A 19458-nucleotide genomic window follows, 5' to 3' on the forward strand; every position below is an offset into this window, starting at 1 on the left:
TGCGGCGTCGTTTCCCGCCCCTGAGCGGGGAGGCGAGCGATGCTGCAGCCAGACGGCGGCCCTGCTGGTGCACGGCATGCCTTGCGGGGTGGCCGGTACTGCCGGTCCCCGGCTGGAGCCCCGCCGGCCGCAGAGCTCTCGAGGGCCTGTGACAGGGCCGGCGGCTCTCTGTCCCGAGGGGTCCCCGTGACCCGGTCCCCGGGCAGGCAGGGAAGCAGCAACTGGACCATTTCCCCGTGGGCAGGGCAGGGCAGAGAGTGAACGAATGGGAGCTGAACCCATGGAGGAAGTAGGTGCCTGCTCAAGCCCACCAGCTGCCTTAGATGAGTCACTAGCCTCGAGTTCTGCCACAGTCCCTTGTTCTGTTCAGCCTGGAGAAGAGAAGGGTCGGGTGGGGGTGGGGGATCTTATCAATATATATAAATGCCTGAAGGGAGGGTGCAAAGAGGACCCAGTCAGGCTCTTTCCAGTGGTGCCCAGTGACAGGACCAGAGGTGATGGGCACAGACTGACACGTGGGAGGTTCCCTCTGAACATCAGGAAACACTTTTTCACTCTGAGGGTGACTGAGCACTGGCAGAGGTTGCCCAGGGAGGTTGTGGAGTCTCTCCCCTTGGAGATATTCAAAAGCTGTCTGAACATGGTCCTGGGCAACCTGCTGTAGGTGTCCCTGCTTGAGCAGCGGGTTGGACAAGGTGACCTCCAGAGGTCCTCTCCCACCTCAACCACTCTGTGATTCCGTACAGAGTTTCTTTAGGGCAAATTATTTACTAGTGGGCTGTGATGTTTTAGGTAGCGCTAGATATTTGTGCTTTGTTGCACTGAGGTACGCAGGCCTGAGTGCCTTTCTGGCAGTGCTGTTCTAGGGCACGGGGTGCAGGCTGGCATGCTGGACCAGACTCCCTTTGCCTTTCCTGATTCACTGTGTAGACCTGTCTGTTCCAGTTACCACGGTTGAACGCAGCCTGTCTGAGTGGGCACCTGGCTGCCATGACTCTGATAGAGCCCTAGCAGTGGTGGGAGCTCTTCGTCTTGACAGCTGGGACTTGCATCAGCCCTAACAATGGAAGAAAATTAGAAGAGGAGTTGCAGGAAAAACAGCCCCTGGAAATGTGTATTTGGGCAATGGTGGTTGTGGTTTCTGCTGTCCCTGTCTGTCAGAGTTACAGAAGGGAGGGATGAGGAGCGAGCAGTGACTTTGCTGCGTGGAAAGGGAGAGTGGAGCAGAGAAACGAGAAGCTGCTGAACAAGCCCATGTGCTGCCCTTCCAGGGCTCTGTCAGCCGGAGGGGAGATGTAGGAGTTTGGTCCAGCCATCTTGCTTAGTTGCAGGTGAGGGAAAGGCCCTAAGCAGGGTATTTGCTAGAGCAGTAGAAGCGTCCTGACCAGGGTCAGGAGCCTAGTGGCTCCCTAGGAGTGTGATGAGTCTTTCAGTCACTACTAAGACTGGTTGTCGCTTCAGGGGCTTGCAGGCAGGATTAGGAAAGTTGCTTACTATCTGAGCATTTAAAAGTTAAACTCCTGCAGGCATAGGATGTGGTGAGTGAAGAAATGGACCCTGAAAGATTTTGGGCGCCCTGTCCCAAAAAGCATGTCTCTTGGGCTGTGTGCTCCAGTTTGCCTTGAAGGGAGGGCATGTGCAGAGAATGTCTGAGGGTGTTGGGTATGGGGGGAATAAATGGTGGCGGTGGCAGCCTTGTAAAACCTTCCTGCTTGAAACAGCTGACGGGAGGCTCTGTTAGAGTCCTAGCACTGTGCATTGCTGCTTGGCAAAATTCTTATCTCAGTCTTCCGTTATGGATGTGGCTCATTCCCTGTAGCTCTGGGAACATGTTATCTGGATGTGTGTCTGAGAGGTTTTCTGGTGCTACCTTGGTCTGCACCCTCTGAACCTCTTGGAGCAGCTGCCTCCATGCTGCTGAGACTTTTCCAAAGGAATGAGTGGCCAGTTGTTGTGGCCTCACACAGCCTATCTGCGGTGGCCCTTGTAACATAAAGGTGGTCGTGGCTTTATGGTGATGTCAGCCCTGGGGGAGGCCTGGAATTCACCTCTGACAGTTGCACCAAGAAATGGCTCCAGGTTAACTCATGTTTGAGTTTAACTTTCTCTCTGTCCCCACCTTGGATCTTAGTTCTTGTGTGAAGCTGCAGCATTCCTGGGGCATGTGGCCAGTCTGTGGTGTAGTGTCTGAGTCAACTGCTTGCTGAGTCAACAGGTTGCCCAGAGAGGTGGTGGATGCCCCATCCCTGGAAACATTCAAGGTCAGGTTGGATGGGGCTCTGAGCAACCTGATCTAGTTGAAGATGTCTCTGCCCACGGCAGGGGGGTTGGACTAGATGACCTTTAGAGGTCCCTTCCAACCCAAACTATTCTATGATTCTATGCTGGTTTTGGGTATTGCTAGCCTGAGCATTCAGATACTGTGAGTCAGGTTAAAAACCCACGACTTTAAAAATAGTACATTGTGGGTTCTGTCCGTGTGTCCTCTGATATAAAAGCCTTCAGGGCTTACATGTTTAAAGTTTTTTTTTTTAGCGTGAGTAAAAACTTACTTTCAAGAGGTTGAATTTCATCACTTCAGAAAAAGACTGAAAGTTGAAAGACCCTGATGTATCTTTCTCATCAGTACAAAAGTCTTAGGACCCATGGCAGAGGTCAAACTTTTGCCATGTAATTAAGATTAGCATCACATTTACTGTGTCCAGGGGCTGTACTCTACATGGCCATGTATCTGATGAGGTGGAACTCCATTCCTCAGCGTGATATACAGAAGCTTCGAACGAGTTAATAACTAGAGTTGCTTTGTATTGAGGTGGAAATGACTAAGCATACCGCATTCCTGAAGTGTTACTTATTTTGGTATAAAATCTGCTTGTTTGGTACTGCCCACGTCTTTCAGGCATCAGCATGGCAGAGTTTTGTTCAGAAAAGCTTCAGGTTTGTTCTGGAGCTGAACAGAATGGGAGTAGCTGAGAACTCTGGAAAGGGTCCTTGCTGCTGTGCTGGCTGTCCCCTCATCTCTCCAGGACTGAGCTGGCAGCTTGCCTAGACTTCAAAAGACCACAAACTGTCTTTTATTTGGTTACCAACACAGGAGGCTTGGTTACAAGGAGGTCTCTTGAGTGGTTTGGAACAGCACGGCTCTCATGCTTCAGAACTGCATGGGCTTGCCGAGTCAGTGATTTGTGTGTTCTCATGCCTGTTGTGCAGCAGGATAAGGTAAGGTGGTGTGTTAGTGCCTTTGTTTAGCTAATAAGGTGCCAGCATGAGTGTGGTAAAGGGGGGTTGTGGGGTACCAGCAGCACCTGTGGTGGGTGGGCTTGACCTCAGTATCAAAGAGTATTTTATTCTTGAACAGCACTGGCAGCATTCTCTCCTTGAGCATGTGGTTTCAGGAAACGGACTTGTCTCAAGACTTTGCATGGAAAATGCTTAGCGTGCTCTCTGGCTTTCAGAATTGGAAAAAGAATCAGGGCTACCTATCATGTGGTGTGAATGTGCCTCATTCTTCTGCTTTGGATAAAGATATGGAAGCTGTCTTCAAACAGCATGGATGGGAGAGACTGTCTTTTGGGAGAAATGTGTGATACTTTGTCTAGAAATTACTTAATTTCTCTTCACCCAAAACTACTGCTTTCAATGAAATTAATTCAGTATTCTTGACTACACCAAACTGCTGTAAGTACTAATACAGTAGGGATGATAAATTTAGCTTCTGTGGAAATACTGGGAAGCATACTGGAGCCACTGAAGGAGTTTGGAGGGAGAGGTCAGGAGAGAAGCAGTCATGTTAAGTCTGATTAGTTTGTGAAAGGAATGGTGTGTGTGGTCCCTGAGATACAAGTGCTGGCTGCCTGACTCAGGTGGTCTCTACCTGTTCTGTGTCCCTAAGCTGTGTTTTGGCCTATCTCAGACTGTGTCTGAGGGTTACTTACCTTGGATCAGACCACCCGAGTCTGCTCTTTCTTCACCAAAGATCAGTCTCTACCCTTGTCCTGGCTCACGTGATGAGCTTAGATTAAATGCCTGGTTCTTGATAGCAGCCACTTGCCTTGCAAGCCTGGACAGGTGAAGAGCTGCATTCTTCTCCTCGGATGGTTATTTTGGAAGACACAGTTCAGGGCTGTGGCTGGCAGAACAGCACTGAGCAGGAGAGAACGTCGGGTGCTTTAAGTGTGTGCTTTACTCTGTGTTTAAGATGAGCCAGGAGCCATGTGTTTCTAGTTGTATCTGGTAGTTCAAAGATCATTGACATGTCTTGGAAAGACCTTCCCTGCTGTACTCAAAACTGTACGGCTTCTTAGGTGAGTGAAGCTTATTGCTTCATCTTCTAAGTAAAATACTACTTCTCCAGCCAGTCCGTTGAGTTTCACTGGCTGGAGAAGTAATATTACTTGGTAGGTTTATGCTGAAGGAGAGGAAATAAACTCAATGTGGATCCTGTTTCTGCATATGGGTCTGTGTAGCTCTGGATGCTAGAGCCAGGTAATTGCTTGATCAGTGGGTGAACTGCTTGAACTCTGGGCATTCATCAGTGAGCAGAACCAGAGGCAGCACTGCAGACATAGTCTCGCCAGTACCTGTATGCTGGCTGGGACTCTGCTTCTCCACCATGTTTCTCAGTTGCTGGTTGTCCCTGTCCCTCATCACGGAACCACAGATGTGGACAGTAGGAGAGCTCAGAAGCATTAGGCTGACTTGGGCCATGGCTTTATATCAGGAAGCAGAAATATGGCAGGCTGGCTGAGGAAACTACAGCAAATGCACTTTTTGTTGCAGCCTTACCAATGTGAGTTGTAGGAGGAAGGATATGGGGCAGGCTGGCAGCCAGCAGACCTGACCTGCTTGAGCACAGGCAGCCCTGCACACTCTGAGGATGGACCCAACTAGAAAACTGAGCAGGGCTACTCAGTCTACTCTGTGCAATGATTAGCACTCATGGATGCTGTATGCAGATGTTTTGCCAGGCTGCTGGTCTGAGCCCAGGGGTAGCTGACAGCTGGTGTATTCAGAGAAGAAAGCTACCAGTGCTGTCGGGAAGCAAGGGAGCCTTTGGTGCCACGTGTGGGCTTCCTCTCAGCATGGAGCTGCATGTGCTCCATGAATGCATATGCTAGCCTTGAAGTGCTTAGTCCTGTGAATAAGCCCATTGCTCCGCACTGCAAGGTCCTTCGGGGGCCTGTCCCTGTGCAAGTTCTGCATCCAGTGGTCCTATGTTTGGAGACCTGGCAGGGAGTAAAGGTACCTGGTCTGAAGCTGTACTGGCTGAGAGGAGACTGTTTCGCCCCTCTCCTAGCCTGGCTTTCCCCATCAGAGCCTTTGCTTCTTTGCTAGCTTGTGCTTCAGGTCCTCAAGAGCTGCCTTGAGCACTGTTGCTGTAGAGTAGTTGCAATGGCATAGGGAAGGGGAAAGTTGCTTTCCTGTCTGCTAATCAGGGCTGTGCAGACAGGGATTGAGGAAGGATGGCTCTGTTCTGGCTCAGGATGTTTTGGAAACAATGCCTATTTATAGGAGAGGGCAGGGGCCCCTTGCTGCCTGGAGCAGCAGGGGAGCAGCCTGGCTGTGCCGGAAGAGGGTCTTGCAGTGGGGCACGGTAGCACTGCAGTACCCTGGGCAAGGGAGTCGGGGAAAGTGGGGTAGGTGTGATTTGCTGTTTCGTGTGTTCTCTGTCATTCTCGAACTTATTCTGCTCTCTCCCTGCCCCTCCGTGAGGGGATCAGCAGCCCTCTTCTGTTTGCTCATCCCCTGCCTGCACGTTGCTACTGGCAGGAGTGGGGAGGGGGTGTTGTGCCATACTGGAGCCGCAGTGCCACCTGCACAGTAGTAGCTTCACCTTGCTTCATTGGAGACGTGCTGGGTGGTGGTCAGGAGCGGTGTGGCTACAGAAACATTGAGGACAGGGCGGAATGCTGATGAGGGACAGAGGGTTGATGATGGAGCAAATATCCCCAGTTCAGTTGCTTACCCAGATTGTCTAAGTTTAGCCCATTCACTGCTGAGTGGGAGAGTTACTGGCAGCTGTCTGGGATGATGTGATAAGCAATGCCAGACTGCAAGAACCCACGCTGTTCTCTCTGGAGACAGGCAGCAGTGAGCTTTTTGCCACAGTGCGCCATGCTGCTTTGGTAGAGAGTGTGAAAGTGCAGCAGAGAGCTGAGGCTTGGTGCCATGTGTGCCCAAGCCATCACTGAATTGCCTGGGCTTTCTTACGTCAATGAGCTTTCTCTCTAACTATATCAAGTAGGTCTGCCAAGGCCAGTGCTTTTCTTTTAATTGCACCACAAATGCCTCTGCCAAGCAGATCAGCAACGCCAGGGATAGAGCCGGTAGTGCTGGAGCCCTGGAATTTGAGGTGCGGTATCAACAGTGGGAAGGATGCAGGCCTCTGCTGCGGTAGGGGCTCTCCACACCCAGCCTGGTGCATGGGGCATGAACCCTTGTCAGGCGGGTTTAAGCTCCTTTGCCTTCCAGCTTGGTTTGCTTCCCATCCTTGGTTCTGCAAATTCTTACAGGCTCTGGTGAGTCAATGAAGACTGGGTGTCGTAATAGCAGCTTTGGAGGACACGTACCCAGTTTTTGGCAGTGAGAGCTGGCTGGATCTGTCAGGTGGAGCCTGAGTACATGCTTTGTTTGACTATGGCCTGTGTTCCCACCTGAAGTAAGACTGGCTTGCTTTCTGCAGAGGTCCTCTGTTTTTGCTGCATGTGTGGAATGGAGACTGCTTGCTGCTCTTGTTCTGCCTTTTGCAGGGAGACTTCCTAGTGCCAGGGGAATGTTACTGAAGCCAGCGTGGCCAGGCTTGCTGCATGGCAACCTGGCCTGAGGTTTGCTGAGAGCTTGTCTCCTAATACAAGTGGAGAATGTTAAATAGACCTGGAGGTTTGGAACTTCTGAAATGGGGTAACTGCCTGGAGAAAGGGAGGAACAGAGCATATTAGAGCCTATGGGCTGCTGTCTTCCATCCAAGATGAGTTTTCAACCTTGCTGGCATATCTGAGAATATTGGGGATGCCTTATGAGCTACAGGTAGAGCCAAAGGGCTCCGAGGCTGGGGACTCCACATATGAAATGTCTGTACTGAGCTCATACTGGACCTGTAGGTGCTGGGTCTGTACAGCCACCCAGGTTCTCCCTGGCAGTTTCACCTGCCTTTCTTGCTGCAGGACTATCTGGAGGACTGTTTTTTGTATTCTCTGGATTATACATTGGGGTAGTCTCAAACAGCATAGTTCCTGTTTGCGCAGGCTCTGCTTGGGTAGGAGAAGTCATAGTGTTTCTTTAGCATTCCTTCTCTGCTGATCTAAACACGGGGCTATTTTCCTCCTGAGCATGAGGACTCACCAGTTTCCTCTGCCTTTTGGCCTCTGTTGTATGCCTTTTAACACTTCCCCTGGCTGCAAGCCACGGGCTGGGCACCGCTACCCTCCAGTCTCTCTGATGGCAAATTTAGGTCAGGTGTTGACAAGCAGAACATCAGACAGGTTTTTACTTGTGTTGTGCAGCAGGAGAGCACTTCTGGGAGGAGGAATGCAGTTGGGCTCTTCTGCAGTCATCACAACTGTCCTAGTCCTCCTGTGTGAAGCAGCAGCCATCCTGCTGCTGCTGACTCTCTGGAGAAGTAGATGTGGTTCCCTTTCTGTAGAGCTGGTGTGGTATCTTGTATCTTGCTGTGTCTCTGCTGTGTTGAGAGCTCTGGTAGAGACATCATGCTGCAGTGGTTTGGCTATGTGCTGCCTGAGGTGCTCTGGGCAGCACAGAGCATCAGGAGAAACTGAGCACTCCTGCCTGGCCTGCACCGGTACAAGCAAGCAGCAGAGGGGCTGGCTGAGAGCTCTGCTGCAGCCAGGCTGTGCTGCTGTGTTCCTGTGCCATTAAATAATTTCCTTGAGTTTGGACCCTTGGGATCCCTGCCTGTGTTTTGTTCCTGTTGTGGTGTTTTTTTTTGTTTTTTAAGCCAGTGAGACCTCTACTTCCTTTTGTTAGCCCTCCCAGATGTGTGCTACAGAAACAGGCTTTGTGGGGAGCATGCTCTGGAAGCCAGTCTTGAACATGTGATTTGGGGAGGAATGTTCTTCAGCAGCTGCCAGAGAGCAGCTGGGAGTTCCCGGTGGTGTGTATGGCTGGAGTGCAGCTGATGGTTCTTTTCTTCTTTTTGTCCGTAGGTCGTGCTAGCAGACAGTCCTTGCAGAGCTGACACCCAGGGGCTCTTGGGCACCACTGGGTGCTTTGGAGTCTCATGCCAGCTTGATGTGTGAGGGACACAGGTGGACCTGGACAAGGCTGGAGATGGGGTGTTTGTAAGTACATTGGCACTTGTCATGCACCCAACAGGGTCAGTGGACAGTAGCTTCTCCCGTTCTGCTGTGCAGACCCTCTCCCGGAGCCACTGCCGCAACATCAAACAGAAGATCTCCCAGTGGGAGGGGAGGACACAAGGGTGCTCCAACAAGGAGAAACACCAGCTGAAGGATTTCGGAGTAAGGTATGATCCCAGCTACGATGCTCTACCCAAAGTGAAGCCAGAACATACAGAGAAGGGCAGAAAGACTAAATCCAAAGATCCAAAGAGCCTGGGTTTGGACTTCAGGGAAGATGCACGGAGTTGCTTGCAGACTGATGACTGTGGCAACCTCAAGCCCTGTGCATGCAGCCTAGCTTCCCAAGCCAAGGAGAAAGGAGAGTGGCAAGCAGGCTTCCTGGACCCAGGGGCGACACTGCCCCCAGGGAACTTCTATACCTCACAAGCTCTGTGGAGGCGAGTAGATCCCCTTCTGCCTGGCAAAGCCCCACCAGTTCCATTGGACCTTCAGAGAGAGCAAGGGAGCTGTGGCTCCACAGAAAAAGAACTTAAAATCAAAGGAGCAGACTCTCTCTGCAGGGCAGAGAGGAGGTTGAAAAACATTTACTCTGAGGCTGAGGGGCAAGAGGAGGAGCCAGCTGCTGTCCCACCACCCAAGCCCCGCAGGACTTTCCGCTATCTTGCAGAAAAGGGTGCTAGTAGCTGTAGCGATGCCAGTGCTACCAGGGAAGCTCCCCTGCAAAAGCAGCATGGAGGAGACTTGGTGTCATCCTCCAACAATCCTGAGAAGAGAATAGCCTGCAGGAGGATCAGAGGGAGAACCCAGAGGTACATCGATTCATCTCTTGTATCTGAAACGTTTCCTTAAATCAGTTTCTAGATGGGTTTAAACAGCTTCCTTGCTACAATATCCTTGTGGAGCTGCTAGTACTGTTGATGCCTCTGTTGATGGGGAGAGGATATCTCTGGATGAAGGTATCCCCTTTCCAGCATTGTGTATGCACTGCTTTTGCTGCTGATAATCTTGCAAAGAAGGCTAAAAGCACCAAACAGATGTGAGTCCCACACCTTAAAACAGAGTTGAGTGACAATATGCTGGTCCCAGGGAGAGTGCTGCCTGCTTCTTGCCCTGCGCTTGTCCTCAGCTGCAATTTGTGGATTACAGAATAGCTTTCTCTTGGGGCAGCATGGCTGCTAAATGTTCTGGCTTTCCTGTGAGTGAAAGATTTTCTTGTTGCTTAAAGTTGGAGGCTGTCAGCTGTGGGTACCCCTGTTGCAGTAGGTTTGGCTAGTCTTCCCTCTTTTCCATATGAAGGTCCCTGTTACAGAGTAAAAAACCTCTGAGCTAGGTTGATGCTAGTTCTGCTTACAGATGAGCTGCCTAGGGCAGCTGTGCTGGAGAGTAGCGTGAACATTATAGGTGGAGATGTGGCTAGAACTCCTGAAACCTTCTTTCACCATGGCAAAGCATGCAGCAACAAACCAAATTTTATGATGATGGGCTAAATCCCTGCCAGCTCCTTTGTGACCTCTGTGCTATAATTTTGAAATGGAGGCCAAGTGTATGAAAATGCAAACTCGCAAATGCGATAACACCCTTAGCATGAGCAGTAGGAGAGGTCCAGTAGAAAGCAGTGCCCTAATTCAGAGTACTGCTGCAAGTGCTTAGTCTGCAAAACGTGTTTGGGGTTCTTGCCTCTGTGACTGGATGGGATTTGCCATACCTGCTTGGAGTGTGCTTGGCCATGGAGCCTCCAACTTAATTTTTAATTTAAAAATCTCCCGGAGTAAGTGAGTAGGACTCTCTTGGTGTGCTAGTTTTGGCTGGGATAGAGTTAATTTTTTTCATAGCTTGTGTGGTGCTGTGTGTTGGATTTGTGATGAAAATAGTATTGATAACACACCAGTGTTTTAGTTATTGCTGAGCAGTGCTTACGCAGAATCAAGGACTTTTCTGCTTCTCACACCACCCCACCAGTGAGCAGGCTGGGGGTGGGCAAGAAGTTGGGAGGCGACACAGCCGGGACAGCTGACCCCAACTGACCAAAGGGATATCCCAGACCATATGATGTCATGCTCAGCAATAAAAATTGGGGGAAGAAGGAGGAAGGGGAGGACATTTAGAGTTATGGCATTTGTCTTCCCAAGTCACCGTTACGTGTGATGGAGCCCTGCTTTCCTGAAGATGGCTGAACACCTGCCTGCCCATGGGAAGCAGTGAATTAATCCCTTATTTTGCTTTGCTTGTGTGCGCAGCTTTTGCTTTACCTGTTAAACTGTCTTTATCTCGACCCACACGTTTTCTCACTTTTACCCTTTCCGATTCTCTCCCCCATCCCACTGGGTGGGAACGAGCGAGTGGCTGGGTGGGGCTGAGCTGCTGGCTGGGGTTAAACCTCAACACTTGGAAATCAGAGAGTCCAGAGTGGAGCATCTATGTGCTTGATGGCCCCAAGGAGGACCATACTCTGTGTGGACTGGAGATAGCAACTCACTGGTACATGCAGGTGCCTTTAGAAGAAGTTACACTGGTTTTCCTCTAGGAAATCTTTTGAGTTTGAGGACATCCAGGGCTTCCGCAACCGGATGGCAACCACCAACTCCCACAGACTTCAAGAGACAAATGGCACTAGAGGATCCAGGCTTGTCTACACACAGTCAGAAGACAACATCTACGAGGACGTTATCTGTATGTGCCTGTGCTTCTGGGGGATGCACTCACTTTAATTAAGGGTAGCAAATTTGCTGGGGAGGGAGGAATGAAGATGAGAATGCATTGAGGCCCTTTCCAGCTGTGTGACTTTTAAGGTCTTCCCCATATGGGTTCTTTGTTGATGTTAGTGACCATCTGCATGTTAACAGCCTGATTTCAGATGTCATGGAAGGTCGCTAGAATTGGCCTGTACTAAACTGATTTCTTTATTAGCTCTTCAAATGCTTTGCTCGAGTGCTGCACAGAGATCAGTGTGAACACTGACAAAATTAGCTGCTTTGCAAGAGGACTACTTTCTCTGCAGTTGTAGAAGTGTTTTGTTTTGCTGAGTCCGTGTACAGATCGCCAAGTTGATGGTAGTGGGTTAGAAGGATCTTTGAGTGGTGGGAACCTAATCCATCTTAAAACAGGTCTCTCTCAGAGCCTGTCAAAGCTTGGCAGACAACTGGACACTCTGCCTGCTTATATCCCTTGCAAGAATGCAGGACTTTATCTCTTTTCATAAATCCCCCATCCAATGCTTTTTCCAGGTCCTGCAAAAGAGAACCCCTATGAAGATATTGGAGCACTGCCCTTACCCCTGTGGAAGGTCCCATCTGTCTGGAAGCTTCCACCCCCCCGGAGCACCAGTAGGGCTCCCAAGGTAGGGTGAGGGGATTAAATTGTCACGTGTTTACAGAGAGTCATCTTCACAAGGGCCCTATTTTGTGCTCCCCCCGGCCCCACATTCCCCACTGCTACGTCATTGGTTTTCCTTATTTTTTATTGTTTGTTATTAATGTAAATGATAATGAACAACCATGGCAGTGGCAGTTGATTAAGCTGCTAAGGAGTAAAAGAATAGGAACAAGAGAGTGTTGATGAGATGCTTGAGTATGTGGGGTGGGGGTGGGATGGAGAGCTTGGTAGAGCAGGAGGCTGCAGGAAGGTTATCATTTGTAATCTGACTCCTTTGACTCTGAGCTTGGACCAAAGCTTAATCCCATGCTTAACCATCTCTTCTGATTCTGTTTTCTAGCCTCCCCCAAAACCTCCCTTCCTCAGTCGCAAGACTCTTGAGCTAAAGCCCTCCCAGACAAGTTTCCAAGGGAAAATGGTGAAGGACACAACCCTGCCTGTCACACTGACTGAGTGGAAGCTGTTCCGAGCAGTAGAGGCTGCTAGCAGAAGAAAGAACTTGCCCTGGGTGAGATTTAAGCATGAAACATTACTTCTTGCATGGCATTTCAAACTCTTGCTGCTTTGTCTAGCACCTTCTAAGTGCTTTGTAAGTGGTCATGGAGCTCTGTGTCTGGCAGGTGAATGCTGGTTAGCACTGCTGTATGTGTGGACAAGTGACCCTGCTCAAACCATTTCCCCTCCAAGTAGCAGGGCAGATGTTCGGGTATCAAAAAACAGGGTGCCAGTTCTAGCCGGGGTGGCAGTGGTTTTGTTGGCCAAGAATCTGCAAACGGAGTACTAGGGGTTGACCTGGAGATTAGTGCTGTCTGTGAATACTAGCTCTTCCTCGTGCTTTGTCCTTTAAGCCTTGTTCCCAATGCTTCCATGAAGCATAATGATGCTGGGTTTGTGCTCAATGTGGTGCAGGAGTGCAAGGAAGCTCTCTGTGAGCTGAAGGGCCAGCTCTGTACAATTGTGTGTACGTGTCCCTTGCTCCTGGTGACTTCTCAGACTGACCTTTATGTTCTCAGTGCAGGCACTGAGTTGTTAAATGGCTGACAGTGTGGGGCTGCTGTGGGGAGCTGGCTGGGCCCTTGGTTACTTGGCGTGTTGGCTTGGAGTTCTTGACTTGCCATCAGGAACATACCCTTGCAGCTCTTTCATAGTCTAAAGGTGAAGAGCAGCTTTTAGGGATAAGCACATTTCACAAAGCATTCATACAGTTCTCCCCTCTGCTGCCTCTGGCTGCTCCCTCCTCCCTGTGTGCAAAGGCAGATATGCTTCTGAGGCCAGAGTAGTGAGAAGGCTTTTAATCCACCTTCACGATAGAGGACTCAGTTGTAATTCTCATTTGATGCATTGGGAATCTTTCGAGATATTAGTCTTTGTTACCAGCTCATGTCCTTCAGTGATAAAATGCAGCATGTGCTCTAGAAGGACAGTTGCAGCTACCACTGTAGTGGCACTTAGTGCATAGGACTCAAATTCTGGTTGTAGTGGCAACAGCTTACTTTTGCCGTGGTAAAATAATTTAATTTCTGCAAATCTTTATTTCTTGTGAAAATTGGGTGTATTTGCTCAAATTGCACAAGACTGTGAGGTAGAGTTGGATAGCTGCAAAATACATTTCAAACATTAAGTACTTTAGCGTAACAAGCAACTTCTGTATGTGTTTGTAAACAAACTGTAGGCCTGGAAAATCAGGAAGGAGATGGCAAGATTATAAAAATGCTGTGATGGAGAGTGTCTTTCACTTGGAGGGGGAAAATAAAACATTCTCCAAAAGCAAACCTATTCCAGAAATCTGGTAACAATTTACATGCAGGAAGCATACTTTACTCTTTTTGCTCACAAGGAACTGAGCCAAGATTGCTCGAGAGATTGAGAAAAGGATTGGAGTCTAAAAAGAAAAAAGATACTTATTGCTTAAGAAACACATAGCTGCCTTAAACACACCCAATATCTTTCACTGGTGACTCAACTGCAGAAAAATCAGAACAGAAATGGAAATCCTATAGGTAAGGCTGGATGATAGAGGGGAAAGAAGGCAGGTTTTGCAGGAGAAGTACTGCTTTCTGCTGTGGGCTGTTTTCTTCCTTGCAGCCTCATCGTGCTAGTGCTAGGAGGACTGGCTAACGCAGAAAATGGGGAGAAATAGATCTGAAAAGGAGAAGAGCCTAAGCCTAGTTTGCTGAGCTGGGGATAAAGGCTTGAGCTGAAAAACAGGTTCTCTTGCTAAGTATCTTCCTTTTTATGCAGCGTTTGTGGTGACAAATGGCTGGGCCCCACCCTTCTGCATTCAGTGGGAGCATTTAATGAATTCTTAACTTGAGACAAGAATGAACTTGACCTGCTCGCTGCATTTAGCATAAATCCTTCTTCACAATGAAGTGATAGCTGTCTTTGACATTCAGAATCAAGGAGCCACCTGCAGCATGGTATACCTGGCAGCTGAGGGGGGCAGTCCAGAGAGGCCTGTGACAGGAGTAACAGAAAGCATTAGGACTTTGGTTTTAAGGCTGTTGTGACCAGTGGAAGGAAGGTTAACAGCATCGACTTGAAGTGTCTAAATGCTGACCCGTCTTTCATGTCTGTAGCTTAGTCTGCATTCAGCTATGGTTTTTTTTCAAAATTTTTTCTTCCAGTGGACCAGGTCTGTGGTGTCCCTGCAGCATAGACCCATTATTCTGTCCCACTGTCTTTCTTCACCTATGCAAAATGAAAGTACATAATCCTTTCATTTTAGCAAACTACCCTGGGATAAAGACTGTGCTTAGAGCAGCCTTGTTCTGTGCCTGGCATGGTGCTTTGGAGAACTTACTCTAGCTGTCTGACATCCAACTACAGCAGCAAACTTAAAAAACAAAACAAAACAAACAAACAAAAACCAAACCCCAAGCTATATTGAGAGAGCTCTGTTTTTTCTGGGCTTGGAAAGAATTGGGATGCTTGAGAGCATGCGGAGTTCAGAGCCCTTTGTGGTGGAGGGTTTATAAGATATTCTTGCAAGTGCCTTTGCAGTTGCCCCCTCTAATAGAAAATGGAGACCTGATGCCAGACAGTTTGCCGCTTCTGCTGTCTGTTTGGTAAGCAAAGTATGATAACTTCCAGAATGCTTGTACGGTTTGGTGTCAGCTTTGAGTTGTGCTAACAGTAATCTCTCTCTTGTAGCAGAAATTCTGTGCTCATTCATTATCTAGTGAGCTGTGCTAAAAGTACTCTAGCAAGCAGTCTCTAAGCCAGGGTCCCTGGCAGGACTTGGGTAGCCTTTCCCAAGTGTTGTGGTGCTAGATAATAGCTGTTGGGCTGCAGTCCTGTTGGTACCTGGACCCTTTTCTGGACCCACACATTAACCTCTGCTTCTGCTTTGGATTTCAGCTGGTACTAAAAATACAGGAGATCTTTGATTCTAAGCGTGGAAAGAAGAGGGTGAAGTTGCTCAGTCCTGCTGGGAGAGAAGCGCCTCCAATGAAAGGTATAGAGGTCTCCAGCACCATTCTCTTTGCTATAAACCTCTTGAGCAGCACAGTTCCTGTACATCCTGGGGTACTGCTAGCAGGCCAAGCACCACCACCTCCTGCAGCTTATGCTGGGCTGACTTGACAGTGCTAAACCCCATGTCTTGCAGCTGGAATTGTTGAGCTTTCAGCACCGCTAGGATTGGGAACACTTGCCTAACCCAAGTTTAACACTGTCACAAATGGAAGATTCCACTACAATCTGAGCCTGAAGAGCTGGGCTGCTGGTTAAAAGTGCTTTTTCAAAAAAGCAAAACAAACCCAAAAATTCCCCACAAAACCACCTGGGACGAGAACTACCTCTGACTACTCCACTCATCGATTTTGTGCCTCTAAAGTGATGTTCTTGTGTTGTTCTGATTTTGTAGCCATGGTATGGTCTTTATTTATAGTATATTCTGTTCAGCAACTCTGTTAACTTTTAGAGCAGCATCAAATAACCACCTGGTTTCTGTTCTTTGCCTGTGTTCAGCTGACCTACAGGTGGTTTACTGGAAGTAGTGACTTGATATCAACTCCGCTGTTTGAAATTTGCTGTTGTAGCACATTTGCCAGTACCAGCTGTTCTTTGCTGATGCTTTGAGCAGGATAGCTGGGCAGCCCTGAGTGGTGTTGGTCTGATGAGTCTAAAGTTCTCTCTCTTTCCCAACTTTGGGTGTTGCCCATCTTCCTTCTGCATGGCTAATAAGTGAAAACTATGTGTGTTTCAGGTGAAACCAGTGGGAATGAAAGTGATACGGAAAATCAGCCAAAAAGTGAGTGAATCACAGGGGCTGGTCCTGTCCCCGCAGCACTACACATTTGGCTAAGGCTCTAATGGGATAAGCACACTGACTAGTTGTGGCTTCTGGCAAGACAGAGAAAGGGAACATCTAAGACGCAGCATGGCCAAGGCTGGGAGCTGTTGCTGTGACAAATCAACCTCTATTTCTGCCACGTCTCCTGAGCCCTTGAGGTTTAATGCCATTAATCTGCCAGTCGCTAGAATTAGCTTCATTTTTGGGTGGTAGAGTCACAGTTAACTAAAATATGTCTTGCAGAAGATTGTCCCTGGATCACCTTTGCTGCTAACACTTGAGGTTATTTTCCCCCTACTTCCTTCCCTTAGTTCTGTTTTATATGTATAATGTTGTGAAATGCCCTTTCCTCTGGGGAGGAATCACTTGGTTATTTGTCTGGTTCCACACTCCTGAGTTTGATCATAGGCCCAAACTACAGACTTGAAATACCTACTTGGTTTTAGCTGGTGTGGGAAGGACCGAAAGAGGCTTCAGTTTCTATGCTGGTAAGGTTTGAATGAGAAATGGTAATGGTTGGCCAGCAACCCTGATGAGTGACTCTGTCATGTCTCTAAGCAAGCATCTAGCAAAAAGGATCAACAGAATTGTTTTAGACTTTTCATTTACTTGGGGAGAAGCACATAGAAGGCCTTAACTTGGAGCGAATAGTGAAGTTCCACTTTTTTATGTTAAGGAGAGTAATGGAGAGTGGAGAGTCTCTGCGGAAATACAGTGATTGAGTCACTGCCTGATTTAAGAGTTGTTTCCAAAGTGTCCAGTATGTGTCATGGTGCCTGGGCCGCAGGAATTTCTTATATCAGAGTGCTGTGCCTGTGCTTGTGAGTCTGTACTGCCTGTCAAGACGTCCCAGCCTGGAGGTTTCTTGGCCAGGAAACTGGCTCTGCCTCTCTTGAATGCCCATGCTGCTTTACAGAGTAGCTGCCCGAGGCCTGGCAATTACTGAACTGGTGGAGCTGGGCTTCTTCTCACAGCTGGGCTTCCCTCATTGTTACCACCACGTGTTGCTCTCAGATGTGTGGAAAGAATGTCAGGACAGCAGGAGAATGCTAGCTATCAGTCAAGAGGGATTTGCAGAGCTGCTGCAAGGCCAGTGCTCCCCTATCTGGAACAGCTCTGTGCTTGAGGAGCTCATGCAGGAGTCCAAATCCCGCAGAGCGCAGCGGTGATGTTAGGCAAATGCACCCATCTCTTTTCCCCCCTTCTAAAGGTGGTGGCGAGTCCTCTTCTGTGACCTCTAGGTGTGTGGCAGTGATAGCCACAGGCTGGTTTTGGATTTGTTCCTTTCTTCAGGTCGACACAGGTGCCTGCTGCAGGTGCAGTCAGCCTCCAAGAGGAACCCGCACTACCAGACTTTGGAGAGGGATTTGATAGAGCTTCAGGAGCAGCAGCTATTTGAGCTGTTTGTGGTGGTGTCGCTGCACAAGAAGGCATCTGAGATGATGTACACACCACAGATCATACAGCAGTTTCCCAGCAAGGTAGGAGCTGCATGGAAACGTGCGCACAAAACACACTCAGCAGCTGTTTATTTCCTCTCGCAGTGTGTATCCCTTCCTAAACTCTATATTAGTAAAGCTGGCCCACTGATTAGGCTACAGGCTTGGAATATGAAGCATCTTGCTCTGTTACAGACGTAATGTATAGCGTTGGGCAGTTGTTGAATATCTTTCTTGATAATGAGTTTACTGTCTTTTTTTGGAACTAGGAAGGCTCCTACTCTAACTCTAAATGCCTGGAAATATCATAAAGCCATACTGTATTATGATACACTGCTGAGGCAGCCTGCAGGAGAGGAAAGGGAGTGCAGTGCTCTTTTCCCAAAGCTGGCATGACCTCATCCTGGTAGTCTGTGATTTATAAATGACGAGTGAAGCAATTTGACGGATGGTGCACAGGAACTAGAATGCCAGGGCTTTTATGCTTATTTATACTGTTCTGGGGAAAAAAAAAATTAAAATGGCAAAGCCATGTGTACTAGCCCCCAAAAAGCAGAGGACAACTGTGGAAGTTAAAGTACTGTAGCTAGAACAAGCCATTTGAAATAAGCTTTCTTTCTGTCTGTTCAGCCCAAATGGATGACAAGATCAGTGTGTGACTCCGAATTATGACTCAGTGTACACAGTAGTTACTGTGAAGCTAAGAGGATGGAGCCTTGATGCTTGCTTCTGTCGTTCCAGATTGAAATGAATTAAGTTCTCACTATCTAGGCTTGTACCTGCTGCCTTCCCCTAAAAAACAGAACAAAACTAGTAATTCTAGCTGTGCTATCAGGAGTAAGCCAGAGATTATTAAGGAAACTGCATGTCATACAAATAGAGAAGGAGATGTCAGATTCATTAAGGGAGGTTATGTGGGACTCCAGCAGGACCCATAGTGTCCAGCTGCGTAAGGGATTTGTGTGCAAATAACTCTGGTGTCTTAAATGTGTGAATGTTTTGGATTCACAAAATGAATAAGGGACTACAGCCAGAAAGAGTGCACAGTCTTCATTTAGTGGGTAAAACTGAACATAAATAAATAATATCTGCTTAAGAGTGCAGGGTGTTAGGAGGAAGAAAGGAATGTAACCAGATTTAGCTTTTCCCTGGTGCAACCTCTCAATCTGTTCATCGCCTTTGGGAAGGGCAGTGCATTGTTCTTTTCCTGGTGCCCTAGCAGACAATCAGACCCAACTGTACCATGTGGCTCTTTACTGGCTTTTATAAATGCGCTAACAAAACAAATTATTTTTTCAGTGTTTATTTACCCTCTGCTCAAAGTAAAGTGTTTTGATGAGTGACTTTATACGGGACAGTCTATCATGTTGGGATTTTGCGGGAAACATTGCCCAGTAATTATGGAGGTGTTCTCATTACAGATTTGTCTCCCTTCTAAAAATAGCCTTGCTTCCAAGTAATCTGCTTGTCACCCTCTTCTTTGGGCTGCATGCCCAAGGACATCAAAGCTTTTGTACAACTGTTACTCTGTTAAAATGCTGTACTGTTTTCCTAACCGATCCTTCATGCTGTCACAGCTTGGGACACTGGAATAGTCTAGATGCGCTGACTGAGAGTATGGTGTCTAAAATCAGCTTTATGCAATAAACTTTCCTCCTCTTGGGCATTTCCTACTTAAATGTGATCTCTCTTATTTGAAAACCTTCCTTTTGCCCCTTCTGAGCAGTTTTGAGCATGGAAAGTTGTCCTGTAGTCTTTGAGGGATTTGACTTGAGCCCACACATGGTAACTGGAATGTGTGATTCAGATACACTGTTTTCGCAATTGAATGATGAATGATCTGCACATCACAAGTTGAACACATTCCTGTTTCTCTTAGTGTCTTCAAATCTCCTAGGAGTAGAACCAAGGCAAGCTGACACAACCATCGTTTTGGGGGGGTCAGTTCTAGCTTCATTCCCCAATAAACTTGGCCATGCCTGTAAATCCTTACTCAATTCTTACCAAGACCAGCTGGGTAATTTTACAAAGG

The 19458-nt window shown here is 48.1% G+C and overlaps 1 protein-coding gene across 3 annotated transcripts in view; it reads left to right on the forward strand.

Moving 5' to 3' along the window:
- The first annotated feature begins 6544 nt into the window (after positions 1-6544).
- Positions 6545-19458, forward strand: part of DENND2C (DENN/MADD domain containing 2C) — a 19858-nt gene continuing 6944 nt past the window's right edge. For 2 of the 3 annotated variants that reach the window (XR_663935.1, XM_009331921.1), the window contains exons 1-7: positions 7221-9127; positions 10843-10988; positions 11543-11655; positions 12031-12198; positions 15051-15147; positions 15901-15945; positions 17281-17468. Coding sequence is in view for 2 of the 3 variants with exons in the window: in XM_009331921.1 (XP_009330196.1) it covers positions 8319-9127; positions 10843-10988; positions 11543-11655; positions 12031-12198; positions 15051-15147; positions 15901-15945; positions 17281-17468 (1566 nt within the window). In the remaining variant the exon portion in view is untranslated. Of the gene's footprint in view, positions 6659-7220; positions 9128-10842; positions 10989-11542; positions 11656-12030; positions 12199-15050; positions 15148-15900; positions 15946-17280; positions 17469-19458 lie in introns of those variants that run through there. The other variant, XM_009331922.1, reaches the window with a different exon arrangement.

Source organism: Pygoscelis adeliae, unplaced genomic scaffold (assembly GCF_000699105.1).
Source record: "Pygoscelis adeliae isolate BGI_AS28 unplaced genomic scaffold, ASM69910v1 Scaffold189, whole genome shotgun sequence".
Lineage (NCBI taxonomy): Eukaryota > Metazoa > Chordata > Aves > Sphenisciformes > Spheniscidae > Pygoscelis > Pygoscelis adeliae.